This window comes from Alligator sinensis, unplaced genomic scaffold (genome assembly GCF_000455745.1).
Source record: "Alligator sinensis unplaced genomic scaffold, ASM45574v1 scaffold611_2, whole genome shotgun sequence".
NCBI lineage: Eukaryota > Metazoa > Chordata > Crocodylia > Alligatoridae > Alligator > Alligator sinensis.
Genome location: NW_005841869.1, coordinates 231784 through 248435, shown reverse-complemented (window position 1 = coordinate 248435; position 16652 = coordinate 231784). Strand labels below are relative to the sequence as shown.

General features: G+C 42.5%; 1 protein-coding gene across 6 annotated transcripts in view; it reads right to left on the bottom strand.

Annotated features, from left to right (window-relative positions):
• Positions 1-1157: 1157 nt before the first annotated feature.
• Positions 1158-16652, bottom strand: part of SEC16A (SEC16 homolog A, endoplasmic reticulum export factor) — a 34666-nt gene continuing 19171 nt past the window's right edge. For 2 of the 6 annotated variants that reach the window (XM_006016865.3, XM_025193700.1), the window contains 20 exons: positions 15699-15780; positions 15372-15489; positions 14999-15110; positions 14330-14435; positions 13578-13718; positions 13314-13427; positions 12727-12931; positions 12008-12262; positions 11290-11378; positions 10255-10302; positions 9885-10046; positions 9149-9226; positions 8858-8914; positions 7995-8106; positions 7523-7660; positions 6571-6671; positions 5410-5484; positions 4739-4798; positions 3726-3803; positions 1158-2847 (listed from right to left, as the gene is read on the bottom strand). In XM_006016865.3, coding sequence (XP_006016927.1) covers positions 2779-2847; positions 3726-3803; positions 4739-4798; positions 5410-5484; positions 6571-6671; positions 7523-7660; positions 7995-8106; positions 8858-8914; positions 9149-9226; positions 9885-10046; positions 10255-10302; positions 11290-11378; positions 12008-12262; positions 12727-12931; positions 13314-13427; positions 13578-13718; positions 14330-14435; positions 14999-15110; positions 15372-15489; positions 15699-15780 — 2200 coding nt within the window. In that variant the 3' untranslated portion in view covers positions 1158-2778. Of the gene's footprint in view, positions 2848-3725; positions 3804-4738; positions 4799-5409; positions 5485-6570; positions 6672-7522; positions 7661-7994; positions 8107-8857; positions 8915-9148; positions 9227-9884; positions 10047-10254; positions 10303-11289; positions 11379-12007; positions 12263-12726; positions 12932-13313; positions 13428-13577; positions 13719-14329; positions 14436-14998; positions 15111-15371; positions 15490-15698; positions 15781-16652 lie in introns of those variants that run through there. The other 4 variants (XM_025193683.1, XM_006016867.3, XM_006016866.3 and 1 more) reach the window with 4 other exon arrangements.

The following is a 16652-nucleotide window of genomic DNA, read 5'->3' as shown; positions in this document are numbered from 1 at the left end:
GAGGCGCGGCCCGTCCCGCGCCAGCTCCCACGCGCCGCGGGCAGGGAGGCGGGCTTGGTTCATGTCACACGGGGGGCCCAGGAGACTCCCTCCTGCCCAGCCTGAGGGAAAACACCCGGGCGCCGCCGGCCCCGGCCTCGCTCACCGCTGCAGGCCCGGCGGCCTCCGCTGCCCCGAGCAGGCCCGGCTCGGGCCTAGCAACTGGGGTAGGCCCGCCCCGCCCCTAGCAACCGGGGTAGGCCTGACTTGGCGCTAGAAATCGGAGTAAACTCGCCCCGCCCCTAGCAACCGGAGTAGGTTCACCCCGCCCCTAGCAACCGGGGTAGGCCTGGTTTGGCGCTAGCAACCGGAGTAAACCCGCCCCGCCCCTAGCAACCGGAATACGCCTGGCCCGGCCTTAGCAACCGGAGTACGCCTGGCTTGCCACTAGCAACCGGAGTAGGTCTGACCCTCCCCTAGCAACCAGAGTAGACCCGGGTTTAGCAACCGGAGCAGGCCCGCCCTTAGCAACCACAGTAGGCCTGGCCTTAGCAACCGGAGGTCTGACCCGCCCCTAGCAACCGGAGTAGACCTGGGTTTAGCAACCGGAGTAGGCCCGCCCTTAGCAACCGGGGTAGGTCTGACCCGCCCCTAGCAACCGGAGTAGGCCCGCCCCTAGCAACCAGGCGGCCCCCTGGCAGGCGGGGTGGGGGCAGCAGCAGGCTCTGGCAGGACAGCCCCGAGGGCTAGGGGCTGCCTGGCTCAGGCAGCGCTGGAAGCGAAGATGAACCCAAGTGCATCGGTAGGAGCTCAAACCCCCGTGCGGGGCAGGGAGCTCCTGGGCCAGGAGCGGGGTGAGGGGGCACCTGCAGCACGGGGTGCCCCCGCAATGGGCAAAGGACGAGGTTCTTTGGGTCAACCCGACCTCTTGCCGGGCGCTCGCACCCGAAAGCTTGCAGAAGAGAAGGGAGCACCGAGTCCAACGACTCGGTCTCCGCAGCAGAAGGCAGCGGGCACGCAGGCGGGTGGAGCAGGACGCAGAGGCAGGGAGAGATGAGCGCACCCGTGCGCCCCGCTGGGTCCCCGCCTCGGCATCCCGGCCGCGGACCGAGGAGAGCAGGGGCCGGGCTCTGGAGGGGGGGGTCTCTCCTCGGCTGAGCAAGAACCACAGGAAGTAGTGAAGTGTGAAAGTGCTCCAGAGCGCAAAATATTTTATTTAAGAATTTACAGTGTCAAATCTAACACTTAGGAAAGATAGCAGCTCCCAGCTCAGAGGAAGCGTTCTTTGAGTTAAGATGCTTGGCAGTCTCTACTGAAAGACACGTCAGCGGCGCGGCTGAACCCAAGGAAGCCCAGTAGCTGAACAGGGCTTTTGAGTTAGGAGAGGGAAAAAAAACAAAACACATCGATCGCTGCTGACCGACTCGAGGATTTAGAGCACGGACCGTCATCGGGAGGCTACGAATTCTTCCAAACAACACACCTCAAGCCCATATGTTATCCCTTTGGAACGTACTTAAGGCTGTCCAGATTTCAGAAAGCTGGTCATGTTACCCAAGGAAAAGAAAAAAAAACAAAAAAGAAAAGAAACAGGGACGACAGCAGCAATTCCACATCTACATTATTTCTAGTTGTGGGCAGAGCTGCAAACATTAATCAGCTTCCTTGGCAAATCCTAAAGAAAATGTGACCTAATGATTCAATAAATATTTTCAAGTGTATTTTCTCTGGGTGGATCATTTTGCCTTTTCAATTCACGTTTGCACCTCAATTGTTTTTAGAATTTTCTATGTTAAAACCTAAAGCTTTTCTCCAAGTCCGCTGGCAGAGAGGTCTAGTTTACCTAACTTAGTATGGTTTGAAAATCATCTGTTAACTATTTAAGACCTTAGTTAGTTTAGCTGAAGGACAGAGGATTCTGGCACTCAACAAGAACATTTTTCAACAACTTTCAAGCTGTTACCACCCTAATTACATGGTGCCAAGAGTCTGAGAGAAAGCAAGTAACCATATTGCACTTAAAAAGAACACTCACTCACTCGTCAGAAATAGTACAGCATCGGCTATTATACAGAGAGCTTCTTTCAGAATATACAATTTGTTTTACAAGTAGTCTAAAACACAAACTACATACATACTAGATAAGATCCAGATCAGATTCATTTTAGATTTATTACAGTCACAGTTTTCATTCAATATAGGTCAATTTATTTGGATGAGCTGTGGCCCCGTCTCCCAAAAAAATTGCATGTGAGGCATTTCTCAGATGTGTGTCTTCAACCTTCATATACTGACAAACATCAGTATTGTTTTCCCATGTATTAAAATGTGCACAGTCCTTTTCAGGCCCAAGTCGGGTGTTAACGTGTGGGCATGTGTCCTCCATTGGGAGGGAGGCATCCCTCAGAAATTAGGGAGTCCTTAGAAATTAATGTGGCTTTAAGTTGCATGAGGTTTAAAAAAAACCTCAATGGAGAACTGTGTATGCAGTGTCGAGATGGTTTTTGTAACAGACAGTAACTGTTTTCTGTCCCTGTCCACCTTTTCACCCCCAGTGGAAAGTAAGACCTAATCACCTTTGAAGGACTTTTTTTTTTTTTTTTTTTTTTACACCCTTGCTTGGTAATGATTCATGTAGGTGAGCTGCAAGTAGGAAGACCCATGAAAAGCAATCAGCCAGCATTAAATTAGTGTCATATCAATTGCAAGATAGTACTGATAACCACGTGCCATAAAATTTGAGTTGGTCTTTGTATATCCAGAACTAGCATGAAAGTGTCCCAAGCACTCCGCCATTGTCTATTTCAACGTTGGGTATTTTCTCTGTCCAATTCTTCCCATCCTTGAACTTCCACTGGGTGCAGGAGACTGAAAAGATTTAGAGAGAGAAAAATAAACAATGAACCACCAAGCAACTTAACCGCCCCTTTAGCTACTGAATGTAAAACCCCTGAAAAAAAATCTGACTAGTGTTTTCTCTCCAAGGTAAAGCAGCAATTTGCTTTGGACACAACAGGCTTAAGGCACTGATCCAATTTCAAACGACTTAAACGGGAACTGGATTGGTCTGTACCGAATGTGACATGCAGGATTAAAACAGCCACGTTACCACACAGCGGACTGTGTAAGTACAAGATCTGCAATGACTTCCACAAGGCAGATGATGCGCTTGTCAAATGACATGAGCGTTAAAATGCCGGGTCCTGTATTTTAGAAGCCTATTCCAACACCTAGCTTGATTCTGCCCAGCGCAGGTGATGACCAGGATGGGAGAGGGGGGCCCTGTTGCATGGCAGGAACAGTCTAAAAACAAGCTCAGTGACTTGATCTCACCATGTGTCCAAACACTAGGGAGACAGGCCAAACAAAGGGAAATATGCCAGAAAATATGTAGTAGGTTAAATGAGCTGGTGCTGTGGAATCAGGAGAGGTGTAGATGGGGACCTGAAAGATGAAGAAGGATAGACAGGACTCAAAAGGTGGTGTGGAAGAGATGAGCGACGTCGGTAGGAATGAGAAGAGAGGCTGTGTAAGAGGTGGAATGCAAAGGCAGAACAGAAGGAGTGCAGGCATGATAAAAAAAATGGCAGCTGGTATTTGCGGCCATGCTGAAGCAGACTTGGGAAGGCAGTTTCCCAAAGGAAAGGAGGTTCACTGCAATTAACAGCTATACAGGTAATATTTAGCTAGGTAACTTTATAGTCGTGGTCAATGAACCCAGGCAGCAACAGAAGGATTTCACTCACATGTGCAAAATGAGAAGGGTTGTAGAACTGAACAGTGCCGGTGGGAGGTCCCCCTGACGGTGGTACGCTACTGAGAGGCTAGAAAACAGATTAATAAATTAATGTGCTATGCAAAACAACAGAACTGTACCACTTCTCCCAAGCTTGAATTGCTTACTTGTAGAAAAAAAGATACTTCACAGGAATATCTAATATATACAGAGCAGCAGATTATATTACAATTGCAAAAAGTGCTGACACATTTTGCATTTTAAAAAAATACTTGCTTAATGTAAGTATTAGCAAAACAATATCACATGCACAAACTGTCAACAGCTCTCAAAATCGAAAGCATGCAAAAACCAAAAAACACACACCAGTGCAACTTTACTGAATTAGTATTTTCTGCTTTTGTTAGTAGACTTTCAGCCTCCCCCAAAAATATACACACCATCTGTGATACCTATTCTGCTTTAGTTAAACACCAGAAAAAAAGATTGTCAGCCCTTTACCGTGACCCCAGAGTACTGAAACTCACAGCAGAGATGAAGCATTCCTTTAATTCCTACAGGGACTGTTCGCTGATGAAATGGGCAATGTTACCACTAAGATTTTGAGAGTGGCTGCAGCCTAGTGAGGTTTTTCTTTTTTGGTCTGGTTGTTTTGGGGGGTAGGGGGGCTGGGTTTTTTTTTGTTTTTTTTTTTTTTTTAAAGCTACTGGCTTCTTTACTATCTTGGGACACAGCTGATCAAAATCCCCAGGTGAATTACTTAGAAACAAAAATAAAAGCATGCCTAGATTCTGTGTATTGTCTTTGGTACACGTGAAACTTTAAAGACCCTGTTTGAGTGTTAAAAGGAACACTGCATCATTGGTTACTCTTAATGTTATTTCTGTGATATGGAGAAAAGGAAGATGACAACTTGAAAGCAGCATTAGTAAGGAACTGAGCAAAAGCAAATTAAAAAGGGGAAAAAAGGAGGGGGGAAGGGGGGAGGAGTTAACGTAAGTGAGAACGGCCAGCCACATGTACCTGATTAAAATGCTGGCTTACTTCACGTGATAATGAACTCATTGAACTAGAGCGCGAAAGCTACAAAACAGCAAGAACACACACATACAAAAACACAAATAAAATCGTCATGCAAGTCACTGCCCCAAGCTTTCAGTTTTATTTTAATTCAAAATTTTGTTCTGCCAAAGGTTAAACCAACTTCATGTTAAAAAAAAAAACAAAACAAAAAGCCAGAAGTTAGTTTAAAATCAAAAAGGATTTTTTTAAAGCATGAAATTATGTAGATACAGAAAACATTTAGTAGGAACAAAATGTCATGTTATTCTGCCTGGCACACAGTGGTCTAGTCTCCTCTTTGTGTATCTTGCATTTAATATTAGTGACATTAAATGTATGCACAGAGGCAAAGAGAGACCCTACAAATGTTTAACTTCACACTTCACTCTTAGAAGGACCTTTCAAAAAAACTGACATGGAAAGGGTGTTCTCGCCACAGCGATGACACTTAACTTGAACTTTGGCCTCTATCACTTACATTTCTGGATGCAGTCACTAAGTTTCCATCTCAGCTAGTCAACAATCGACACAGTTAATTGCTGTTTTAGATTATGCCTGCTAAGGCCTCTACAGCCTAATGGTTAAACTTACCATACAAAGTCATTAGGCATCTGCTTTGAATCAAACCTTACCTCGCCTGACTGGGAGCCGTCTGGATTGGATGCAGGGAGTTCAGAACCAGGAGGAAGCATGGCAGAATTTAAATACTGTAAATGTAAAACAAAAAAAAAAAACCCAAATCAAATGCAACCTTGTGGATCTCCATTTAAAAATCAGGAAGATCATATGTAGATTAGCACCAGAATGATGATTTCCTTCATGCATACGTTAACCACTCTGAAGCAAATAAAGCACTGCAGTACACGAAGCACTGACGTAACATGCCTGACATACTTAACTGCTACAAGGGTTCTCAAATTCTGTATTATGGGGAGCTTGTGGGCACTGTCCTACTCAGGGCTATACTCGAATTTTTCTAACAGTAACATTTTACTACATCAGGGGAGTTAAGATAGCATTTTGGAAGCATATAGGGGCCAAAAACATTAAAGTAAAATGACAAATGTTATGGGTTAGAACTAAATAGTGAGGACTCCTTGGTATTTTTGAAACACTTTGAGGATATTCTCTTCCGTGTGCTAATGTGACAGCATGCTGTTAAATCCAAGCGTTGACAAGTCTTACCAAACGGCCATCATTTGCATCCTATGAAGTTGCAGATTTAGACAAAACACTCTAGTTCCTTGATAAGACATTGGCATTGTAGTTTTTTTATGTTGCAAGGCCAAAAAACAGTGATGCTTGAGGAAATAACTCCTGCCTCAGTACTCAATGAATTTCAAATACAGTCCATGTGCTTTGATTAAACAGAACAGTGAATGACATGAACCAGATAAAGGGTACTAGAGCATTGGAAAGACATGACTGCTCTCTACAAATGGAGCCCGTCACCTGATTCAGCAACCATAAGGTACCAGACCAGTGGCATAGCTGACTGCATGCACCAGGAAAAACCAAAAGGCTGGAGTCCTTATCCAGCAAACACCATGCTCACAATGCCTGCACCCAGTGCCAGATAAAGAACCTGAACCTGCTAAGATTTTTCTTTTTTTGGTCTTTACTCATCACCCTTCTGCTTTCCCTTCTCTCCTTTTCTCTCACAAGGGATTAAGTCTGGGCACAGGAACAGTGCGTAGGTTTTGCTGCTAGAAAACTGCAAGTGCAATATACTTGGTTTGTCAATTAAAGCTGTAGTTGGAGGCACCGAATAGTCTGCAGCCGTACCAACCTACCTGTGGTTCTGCAGCTGCAGCAGCATCAATGTTGGCTTGATTTGTAGCTGGTGTCTGCTCGACTGCCCCACTCCCTTCTGTAGGCTGGGATTCCTCTGGAACTAGAGGAGATACAGGTAAAAAAACTCTCACTTAAAAAGTTACACTGATCTGATCATCTTCAAAGTAAAGACATACCGGAAGAATTATTTCCTCAGTATCCCCTCAGAGCTGGTTGCTAGTTTGGCCCAGTGAGCATGTGTGCAGCTATTTATATTATATGCAGCTATTTATATTAAAGCTAGCTGCATATAAGAGATTAATATATTTAGGTAGGGAACCTCTAAAAAAGTATAAACACATTAAGCAGAGGATCTGTAGCAACCAAATATGCTTTTAAAGTCTAAAATAGACAGCCTTGGCCAGAAAGCAGCAGGTGAGAAAAAAAAAATGTGATCCGACAGCAAGCAATTAGTGAAATGTGAACACTCCAATGGTTAAAGAATAATGTCTAGCAAAGATCAAACTGAGGGAAGCAAAACAGCTTATTATCTACAAAAGAACACATGCAGCTTGCACTGCTTTCTTAGGGCTCCCGAGGGTTCTAGTACAGCCTCTCACTTATTAAATTGAAGTCCTACTGCTTAATATTACTGTTTAAGAGCACTGTTCTGTTTATGGTACAGGTCTTGGAATTATTCCCCCTCATTACTATATGTCCCTGCTTCTCAATCCTAATGATCTTGTAACAGATCACATAACCCTGCTTACTACAGATTTTCTACAAGAGGCTGTTTATGGAGCTGCAGCAGTTTTTGCAGACTAAGCTGATATGGACCTCCCCGTCTTTTAAAATTCAGAACAGATAATAAGAGGAATTAATATTTTTTAGACTCAGACTATGACACATAGGCATCTTAAAAGAAGCTTGTCTGCTATCTCACTGCAATTTATCCACCTTTGGCTTACACACCTGAGTTTGGTACGAACAGGTTTGCAGGGATAGGCATGGGTGCCAACGGGGCAAACAGGTCTGACGGGGCAGGAACAGCACTGCTCGATTTTGCTCCACTTGGATTTAGAACATCCACATAACGAGCTCTGCTTCCTGCTGAACAGCAAAATATAAACATGGTGATGAAACTTTCTGCATTAGCAGTTTAAAATTAAGACAGGCTGTTTTCTGGTTAGAACATCTTCCAAGATCAAGAAAGAGCAAACCCGAGAGCTGGGACGGTGAATTCCCGAGACACAGCACACAACACTAACCGTGATTGCCATGGTGACACCTAGTATACACAGCTCCATGATACAACTGAGCTGCCAGGTGCTTCCCGAGAAAAGCCATCTCCCAAAGGGCTGACATGCTTGTCTTAAGCAAAAAAATCTTAAAACCTTCCTATAGAAAAAAAAAAAAAGAGAGCCACCTATTGCTGTGTTCTTACCTGCTCTTCTGGAGAACATGTTGACTGAGGCACCGGGTGGACCCCCAGGTCCAGGTGGAGCTGCCTGGGGAACTTTAGGAAACCCTGTTGGAGGTGGAGGTGGTGGCTTGCTCTGTAGGCAAGAAACACAAAATTAACGGCATGCTGAAGAGCAGTGTTTAATGCTGATGAGTCTTTCCGTTTTCAATACATTTACTATAAAATGTTAGAGTAAAATATGCACTGGTTATAACAGTTCTAAGCCTACACAACATGTGTTTCAAGAAACCAACAGAAAACAGCTGACCTCAATGGGCAAGATTATACAAAGGGCAGTAGCAGACGTCCTCTTTGCTTTAGACTCTTAAGTTTTCAGTTCCCTAAGACTCATTCTCCCCTCCAATATTGTTTCAAGCTATACTGCATCATACCAGTAATCAACCAGGTGGGAAATACTAGTCTAGATATCAGCTTCTATACAAAAAGCCAAGTTCTAGTCTTCAGATACACTTATGTAAAGTCAGAGCAATTCCACTTTTAACGTTCACTCCAGTCAGCCAGTCCACACCAGTAACTGAAGGCAGAAAAGCCACTTCAGCTGCAGATACTATATTGTAATGCAAGGCAATCTAACAAAAGGTGATTCCTAGCCACTGTCTATAGCTCCTATTAACTTCTGAAGCATTTACATGATCATTAGGCAGACAAGGTTTTTTGGGTAAACGTGATCTCTTATTACACTACCTAAACAAATTAATTAAAGAGATGACATTTACCCAAAGAACCTTGTCTGCCCATGTCCTTAGACCAACACGGCTACAACCAAAAATCCCCGTAAATTATCATTATCCATTTAGCAAACCAGAATTTCCTCAGATCTTTACCTCTTCTTCTGGCTCATCTAAATTGACCCAGCGCTGCTTCTTTTCATCCCAAACGATCTATGAAGAAATCACAGATCTTGGTCAGTAGTGCACATAGGTCACACAACCAGCTAAGCAGCAAGCCATTTCAAGTCATTTTTTTAAAAGCCATTTCAGAATTAACTCATCACTGAGGACATTTACGCGTCATGTATGTGTTTACATGTTGCCAAGCAAAATGTAACCAGTGCACTAGAAAACCATTTTAGCAAATTCACATGTGTGATGTGCGCTGTGGTTTAGGACCCTTACTGATTTGTTCTTATCGTCTGGAAGGTGAGCTTCATTCTTTCCTTTTCCCATCAGCCATCGAAACCAATTTGCACCACTCTAAAAATAAATACAAGTCTTTTTAGTGTCGTTCTCCAAAAGGCTGCTTGCAGCCGAGTTAAAAATCACTTCATACAACAATTCCAATGCATTAGTGTCTTTTCATTTAAGCTTATTCCAAAATGGTTTTGCTTACAATTAATAAAAACACTCCAGGTGTATAAGGAAGACAGAAAAGCTGCTTTCAGGTGATGTCTGAAATTGTGAGTTTTAATGAGGCAGAGGGATACAAGAAGGCTCAGCCAGATGGGAGAAGCTGTAAGCGGAAGCTCTCCCCAGTAGACAGAATTGTATGTAAGGACAGGAGACCAATGTCAGTGAAGCAGAAACAGATTAGGGAGGGGAAAAGGATAAAGTCTCAGAGAATGCCTGGACTAAATCCACTGGGGATTATAAATTCAGACAAGGCAATTTTGAACTGGCCCCAGAAGAGAATAAGAAAGCAGTGAAGCAATGATTCAGTGCCTATACAAGTACATAACTAACAGCACCGTGCATGCGTCAGACTTTCGGCTAAGACGTGAACATAGAAACAAAGGTGACATATAGTCTAACAAAACTCAGAGAGGCAGCCTTCCATCTCCCAGCTTAGGGAAACCACGTGTCTTAGCTGACAGTCATCACTGGCTGTTGTAACCGCATATTCAGTGCAATTTACCTTTCTAGATGCCACCTCCTTCTTGGCGTCTTTCTTGGTCTCCTTCCCTTCAGGAATGGATGGGGGAGGAGGAGAGGGCTGCTTTACCGCTGAATTAGATCTCTCTCGTCCTACTGAATGGGTGGAGGACTCAGAAGTGGTTCGTGATCTCCGCCCGTAGCCCTGCATTACCAATAGGCAGCAGTTTAAATCCTCCCACTATTAACTTTTCAAACAAGGTTTAATTTTGCACAAGTAAATTCCTTTTTTTTTTTTTTTTTTTTTCAAAGAAGTCAGCAATGAAAAAAAAGAGATGCCAAGTCATCAGAAGCAGGCGAAATGTAGACAAGAATAAAGATTCAGTGAAAAAAGCAGCCAGGATGTGGCATACCATGTGTGCTGAAGACTGGGAGGTAGATCTGGATCTTCGTCCTGGTGCCTGGTTAAATATAAAGCCAGCACGTGCTTAACAAGCAAGCAACTAAAAACTGCAGACAGTACATTCCCACCTTTTCCCATTTTAATTAAGTGCTTCCACACAATACAGGATGTATCAGCCTTAGTTATTCAAGTGTATCACTGCCCTTGCGTTTAGGTCCAGTGTACAAAGAAAAGAAACCTGTAGCCTAGCTACATGATTACACAGCAGTGTGACCCATCTATGACAGACATCGTGAAATTAGGGCATTTCATTGCCTAGTCATCAACAGCTCAAACAGCTATCAATCAAGAAAGGGTCACGGAAAACTAAAAATGAAAGTCCACAGAAAACCCTCACCTGAATAGTAAGGCTTACTACATTGTATCTTGGGTCTTCAGTTCTTTGTCTCCTTATTTAACAATTTTGATTAGAGTCTATTTGTACAATTGCTTAAAAAGCAGTTAAAACATCTGAATCCTTCAGCAGTGGGCAAATGCTTCCATGTTAAGCAAGGTTTATGCCAATTCTGCCTCAAGCAATTGTCACCTCAGAAGACTAAATTGTTTGCTCAAAGGGATGCCCAATTTCAGTGGCATTTAATACTGAAAATAACTGCTGTGCAGGAGAGAGAGAGACAGCTTCTTATGGCCAGGTTCTAAATGTGTTAATTTTGCAAAGCAGGGTCAGTTTCCCTCTCCAAGTTCTCTTAGTCACTGAAGTATCCTGCAGCTCTTTCAAGACCCACTGGTCTGAAAGAAGCAAGAAAAAGTGATGGGGCAAGCAATTTAAAGGCCACAAAGCAATAAGTCTTGTTTTCTTATAACGTTCCGAAAATGGATACACCAAATAGATCGTGTCCAATTTCTCATGTTTTTTTCTTCAGTCTGAAGAAACATACACATGCTGCATTTACTATTTTAAAGTGCTGGCAAACAGCAAGTTCTATGTTTGCACACAATTTTTCACCACTGTCAGCTGCATTAGAGATGTAGGAGACAGAAATACCATGCTAGCCATTTTGCCATAGAAATCATCCTCTCTTTGCTCCGGGAAATTCTTTCGACCTGGAGATTCCTGGGGAAGCCTCTGCATTGCTTGAAAAAACAACAACAGAACGTGTTAGCCATTTTAAGCATTCTTTTAAAAACAAAAGAGAAGTCCAAGTTCTCAGTGGTTATGTAGAGAACTTGGTGCTTTAAAAGAATCTGAATATCCAGAGGCTGCATGGACTGGAGTTTGCATGGAGTTGCTGGGTTTTGGTCCACGTGGAGGATCAAAACCAGCTGAAATAACTATGCAGTGGCAAAGGCTCTATGCAAGATCCTCTCTATGCCTCAGTTTTGACATACAGCATGCTCTGCCATGAGTTCTAGACTTTCCACAGTACTAAAACTGCCTCCAATTTTAATCACAGACCCTCCTGTAATTTTAGTTATGAGCCTCTCCAGCAGTAATGCCAACTATATTACATTCAGAAGTATTCTGACCAACGAGCCTTCAACAGAGGCTAAGCAGACTGGTGTGGGGTTTTACTAATTTCATATCATGACCAAGTCAAACCTGGCATCCAAGACCAATACTATTTAGGTCTTATTAAAGAGGCTTTTTCACCTTTATGATCTCCCTCAACACTTCACCATTTCAAGTACCATGATACTCTGTATTCTATTGCCTGAAAGACTTCGGTCCCCCTTAAGGACAGGGAACACATTTGAGACCAAACCTGTTTCTTGGTTTATCCGTTCTTCTGGCCAGGCATCGGCTGCTAGAGGTGGTGGCCCTCCTGGTGGCACTGCAGGGCTCAGGTAGAGGGGTGGCTGTGCCACTCCGCATTGATGTGGAAAGCCTGGAGGTGCAAAACTAGGCCCTGGACCAATTGAAGTGGGGGCCACAAGATAGAAAGGAACAGTACCACCAGGGTCTTGCTGTGGAGGAGGAGGCATCGTTGTAGACGATCCATCAAGAATTGTGTGAGGCGCTGCAGTACAAAGTTTGAAGAAGTTACTTGTAACTAAATGGAAAGAGACATGACTTGAGCAAAAGACTGGAAAGCCAGGAGCTGTCTAGCCCACTTAAATCCAAACTCTTGTGAAAAAGCCAAGAGACAATGCTCTCCCAGCTCACATTTCCAATAGGTTTTTTTTACTGTTTCTCTTCCCTTTGGGGAAGATAAATTGGGGGCACAGCACAATATATAGGCTCATTTATGAGCCATGACAAAACCTTTATCTCTATTCATGTGTAATCAGAAAAAACCTGGCATTTATTGGTAAAGTAGTACCCTGACTTCTAATGCTGTATAAACTTTAGTCCTAATGATGAAAAATCATACATTTCACAAATGAAACCCTGTTAGTTTTTTTGTTTTAATGATTTTCCAAAGTTGGAAACCATTTTCCTTTTTGCCCTTTGATGACAAGGAGAGCGATTCAAAATACTGACCTGAAGGCATCAGCTGCACACTTTGCATGGGCTGGACCATATTCGGTAACAAGGATGCTAGCAGTTGGTTTTCAGTACCAGGACCCATGTCTGGTGTACCTCCTGCTCCATCACATTGGCTGATATGGTCTAACTCAGAGCTTGGTGTGCTAGAGGCATATTGCTGAGGGGTGGATCTATCTGCACTGTAAGCTATTATACCCTCCTTTAGTAAGAAGAAAGAAAAAGAAAAAACACCAGATGTTACAAATCATAACCCATGATGGGAAAATCCTAACAAAAAGAACACAGACCATTTGTTAGTTTCTTGAAGGCAAAGGAAAAAAAAAAAAAATCAGAACTTTTCAATTCAGATTTTCCATTCACAACTCAGAAATGAGCAGTGAAGCAACTGCTTTTTTGCAAACGTGAAAAGTAATTAATTCCAAATTAACCTCATTATTGCAATCAAGATGTATAGGCACACCTTCCCTCACACAAACGCATCTTGTATATTACTTGCACATTTATATAAAAAGCCATTTTATGAAGAGGGTCCGTAATAATCTGAAGGCAAGTGTCAAATCTTAGAAAAATTGGTTCCATACCTTGATCTGTCCGTCCAAGTGTCGAAGTCGTACTAACCAAGTAGGTTCAATAAATGTTTCCTGCTCTGGTTTCTCCTTGATCTGAGGGTCAAACAGGCGCAACTGTGACGATACCTGTCAAAATGAAACATTACAAAAATCATGGTCGCTAGTCAGGAAGTCAATAGAACCAGCAATTTTAGAGGTTTCTAAGCTATAAATCCTGGCTCATGACATATTAAGCCATGAAGGCTTAATTCCAGGAAGCACTCATATGTATCATACCTGAACAAGCTGGTTGATAAGCACAGGTGAATAGTACTGGGGATCTCTAAGAACAGTTTTGGAAATCACTTCACAATAATGGAAAGCTTGTGCAGCAAGTCCCAACTCAGCTAGTCGACAAGCGTAGATGAATTTGAAAACCTGGAGAATGAGAAGGTAAAATTATATTCACAGGCCCAGAACCTAAGACCCTTCAGTACCAAACTCAAACGACCTGTTATCACATCTAGTCCAGATTTAACATGAATACTAGTCAAAAGTTTCCCCCACTCAAGTTGCCAAGGGGTAAGAACCTGTACATCAAGAAGGTCAACATAAATCCTGCTAGATTTTTTTCTTTAATCTCTAAATTCAGATCATTACCTTTACATTCTAGAAGTCTGGATTTCATAACATTACCATTAAAAAGAAGTAAAAACAGATTTTATGATCATTAAGACACAACCCCCACAAAAAGCACACTAATCACCTTAAAAATCTACATCTGCTCGGATACCAAAAAGAAAGCAACAACTCATAGTTGCAGCGTGTGAGATGCAAAAAACATTTACTTGTTTCAGAGTTAGAATAGGTTGTGCTGCAAAAATTACCTTCCAATATTTTAAACAATGAGGATTTGGAGAGGAAGTTTAGGAGAGACAAGACCCACTTGGAGCTGGCTAAAGCATACATGGGAATGCTAGACCAGTCACTTAAGAAAGATTACCTCTCAAAAAAAGCGACACTAAACAAGAAACAGAACAGCTCTTCACCTGGAAATTGGGTAAGCTGCCAGGCTGGGTACCAAGCGACTGTGCATATTCATAGGCTTCTGTTCTTTGAATGGCTTCATTGGTGGCAAACTTGAAAAATGGCAAGCTATTAGAAGAAAGGGAGAAAAAGTAATTAAATGCCTTGAAGATGAAGGCTTCTATTTAATATATTTGTAAAGGTGATCAAAAAAAATGACACAGGTCTTCCCAAGCTCACTGATCTATCAGCAAGCATGGCTACGACAAGCCAGTTGGTCCAGGCAATGACATACTGTCAGGGGGTTAATATCACCCTGGACTTCCCTGACTGAATGACCAGGTAGTTACATACAGCTGGGTCAACTTGAGGCAATTTCTGGCCCACATGCGGAGCAGGGCTCAAACCCATGTCTCTGAAACCAGGGTGACACCTAAACTGATCTACCACTGCCCCCACTCTGCATTGGGATACATCCAATGCATCTAAAATTGGTCATAAGATGTTTTAGACACAGAGTATATCAGCAACTTTTGCCCTTTAAAATGAAGCAGGAAGGATGTTAGTTTAATCACCAACCAACCACAGCTGCTTGTCAGATCGCTACTGTGTAGCATTACCCCTAAGTCTCCAACCCTTAGCTTTAATAATTAAGGTGAAAGTGAATTAGACATGTAATTAAAAATTCAAACCTATGATTTGATCCAATTAGGACAATCTTTGTTGTTTTCTTTGTATAAACTCCAAATCCAACCTGGGCCATCATGTAACAAAAATGTGCAGCATCTAACAGGCCTTTGGAAGCTGAAATAAAATACAACGGATTGTTTAAGGAATTTAATCTTAAGTGGTGCCTATGTAATTCATAGCATCTTGCACTGTTTGGGTTATTCATATTTATCCCCGACAAGACAAAAAAAATCCACAGAAGCAAAGAAGTTGAACTTTAAGGGCATCAACTGTTCTCATTCATAACAAAAACAGCCACTCTAAGTTTAAAAAAAAAACCTCTTCCACTAGCCACCCCCATTTTAGTCTCCACAGCTTCTACTTTAAATTAGTTACCCAGAGTATCACCCATCGTGCTGATAGTCCTCGATTCCAAATCCATGTTATTGGTCAAATTGGATAGTACCATGGCAAGATGAGGCCTCCAGTCTCCCCACTTCTCATCACCACAGCACTAGAATTGGAACAGATACCTGTCAAGGCTGAGACTGGCAGAGCGCGTGAATAAGAACGTCAACCTGAGTAAGGACTGAGTAAGGAGCAACTAATCCTGCATTCTAGATATAAGCACATACACAAAAGCATGTTGCTAATGTACAGCACGAGACAGTTCATAACACAAACATGTACAATTCTTAATTGCATCTTATTTTTAAAACTCACTGTGGATGCAGCTGGCATTCTTCCAGACATGAGCTGGTAAACAGTCTGCAGAGGATCATTAATTGGGAGACTGTTGGCAAATCTACAAAGTTCAATACACAAGACAAAAATAAAAAATGTCAGATAAGCAATACCAGGTAGGCAATTAAAACAAGTAAGCTTTTCATATTGAGTTCAGCTTTGAGAAAGGTATATGCAGTAGCAAAATAATACACTGAAATAGGTAACTGCCTGGGGGAATCATTTTTAAAACAGGATTTGAGTAAATGGAATTCTGCTGTCTGCAAATCCAAGTCCAAGAACAACCTCAACCCTCTTGCTCCTAGGGACAGCAGACAGGAGGTAGAATATACAGGTTAACAAGCTGTGGGAGACAAGACCACACTGTCATATCTAGAGACAGAATTTGTTTGAATACAGCTGCTTTCCTCTTCAACAGAAAAAAAAGAGGGTCTTTAACTCCCCAAAGCAAGCAAGACAGTGGGTTGTTGTTTTTTTTTGTTTGTTTTTTTTTTTAATTGCTTCAGGTGCCTAACAATGATCTCCACACTGTGCAAGCATGCACTTTTAACTTCTCAAGAGCAACTAGCTTACAAACTATTCCCTCTGCCTGTTTTCATTTATGTTCAAAATTAAACCATGGAACAATTCTATGAAAGCTTTATAGGTGGCTCAGCTAGCAAGTCCATGTATAAATATGGTTTAAGGTGTAGGCAGGGGAAATTTAACGTGAAAGGCTGTGGCACTGAGTAGCTTTTAATTATCCACACACACTGAAATTAGGCGGTCTTAATTTTAAGCCTCGGAAGATCAAATTAAAACTCCAACATGCCCTAACTAAATTCAGTTAGTGAACAACATAACTAAACCATAATGCTTTTGCAGCCATGGCACATAAGAACAGTGGCATGCAGGTCTAACTTCATTCAAGGAAAATAAAAGGTTAGTTCATAC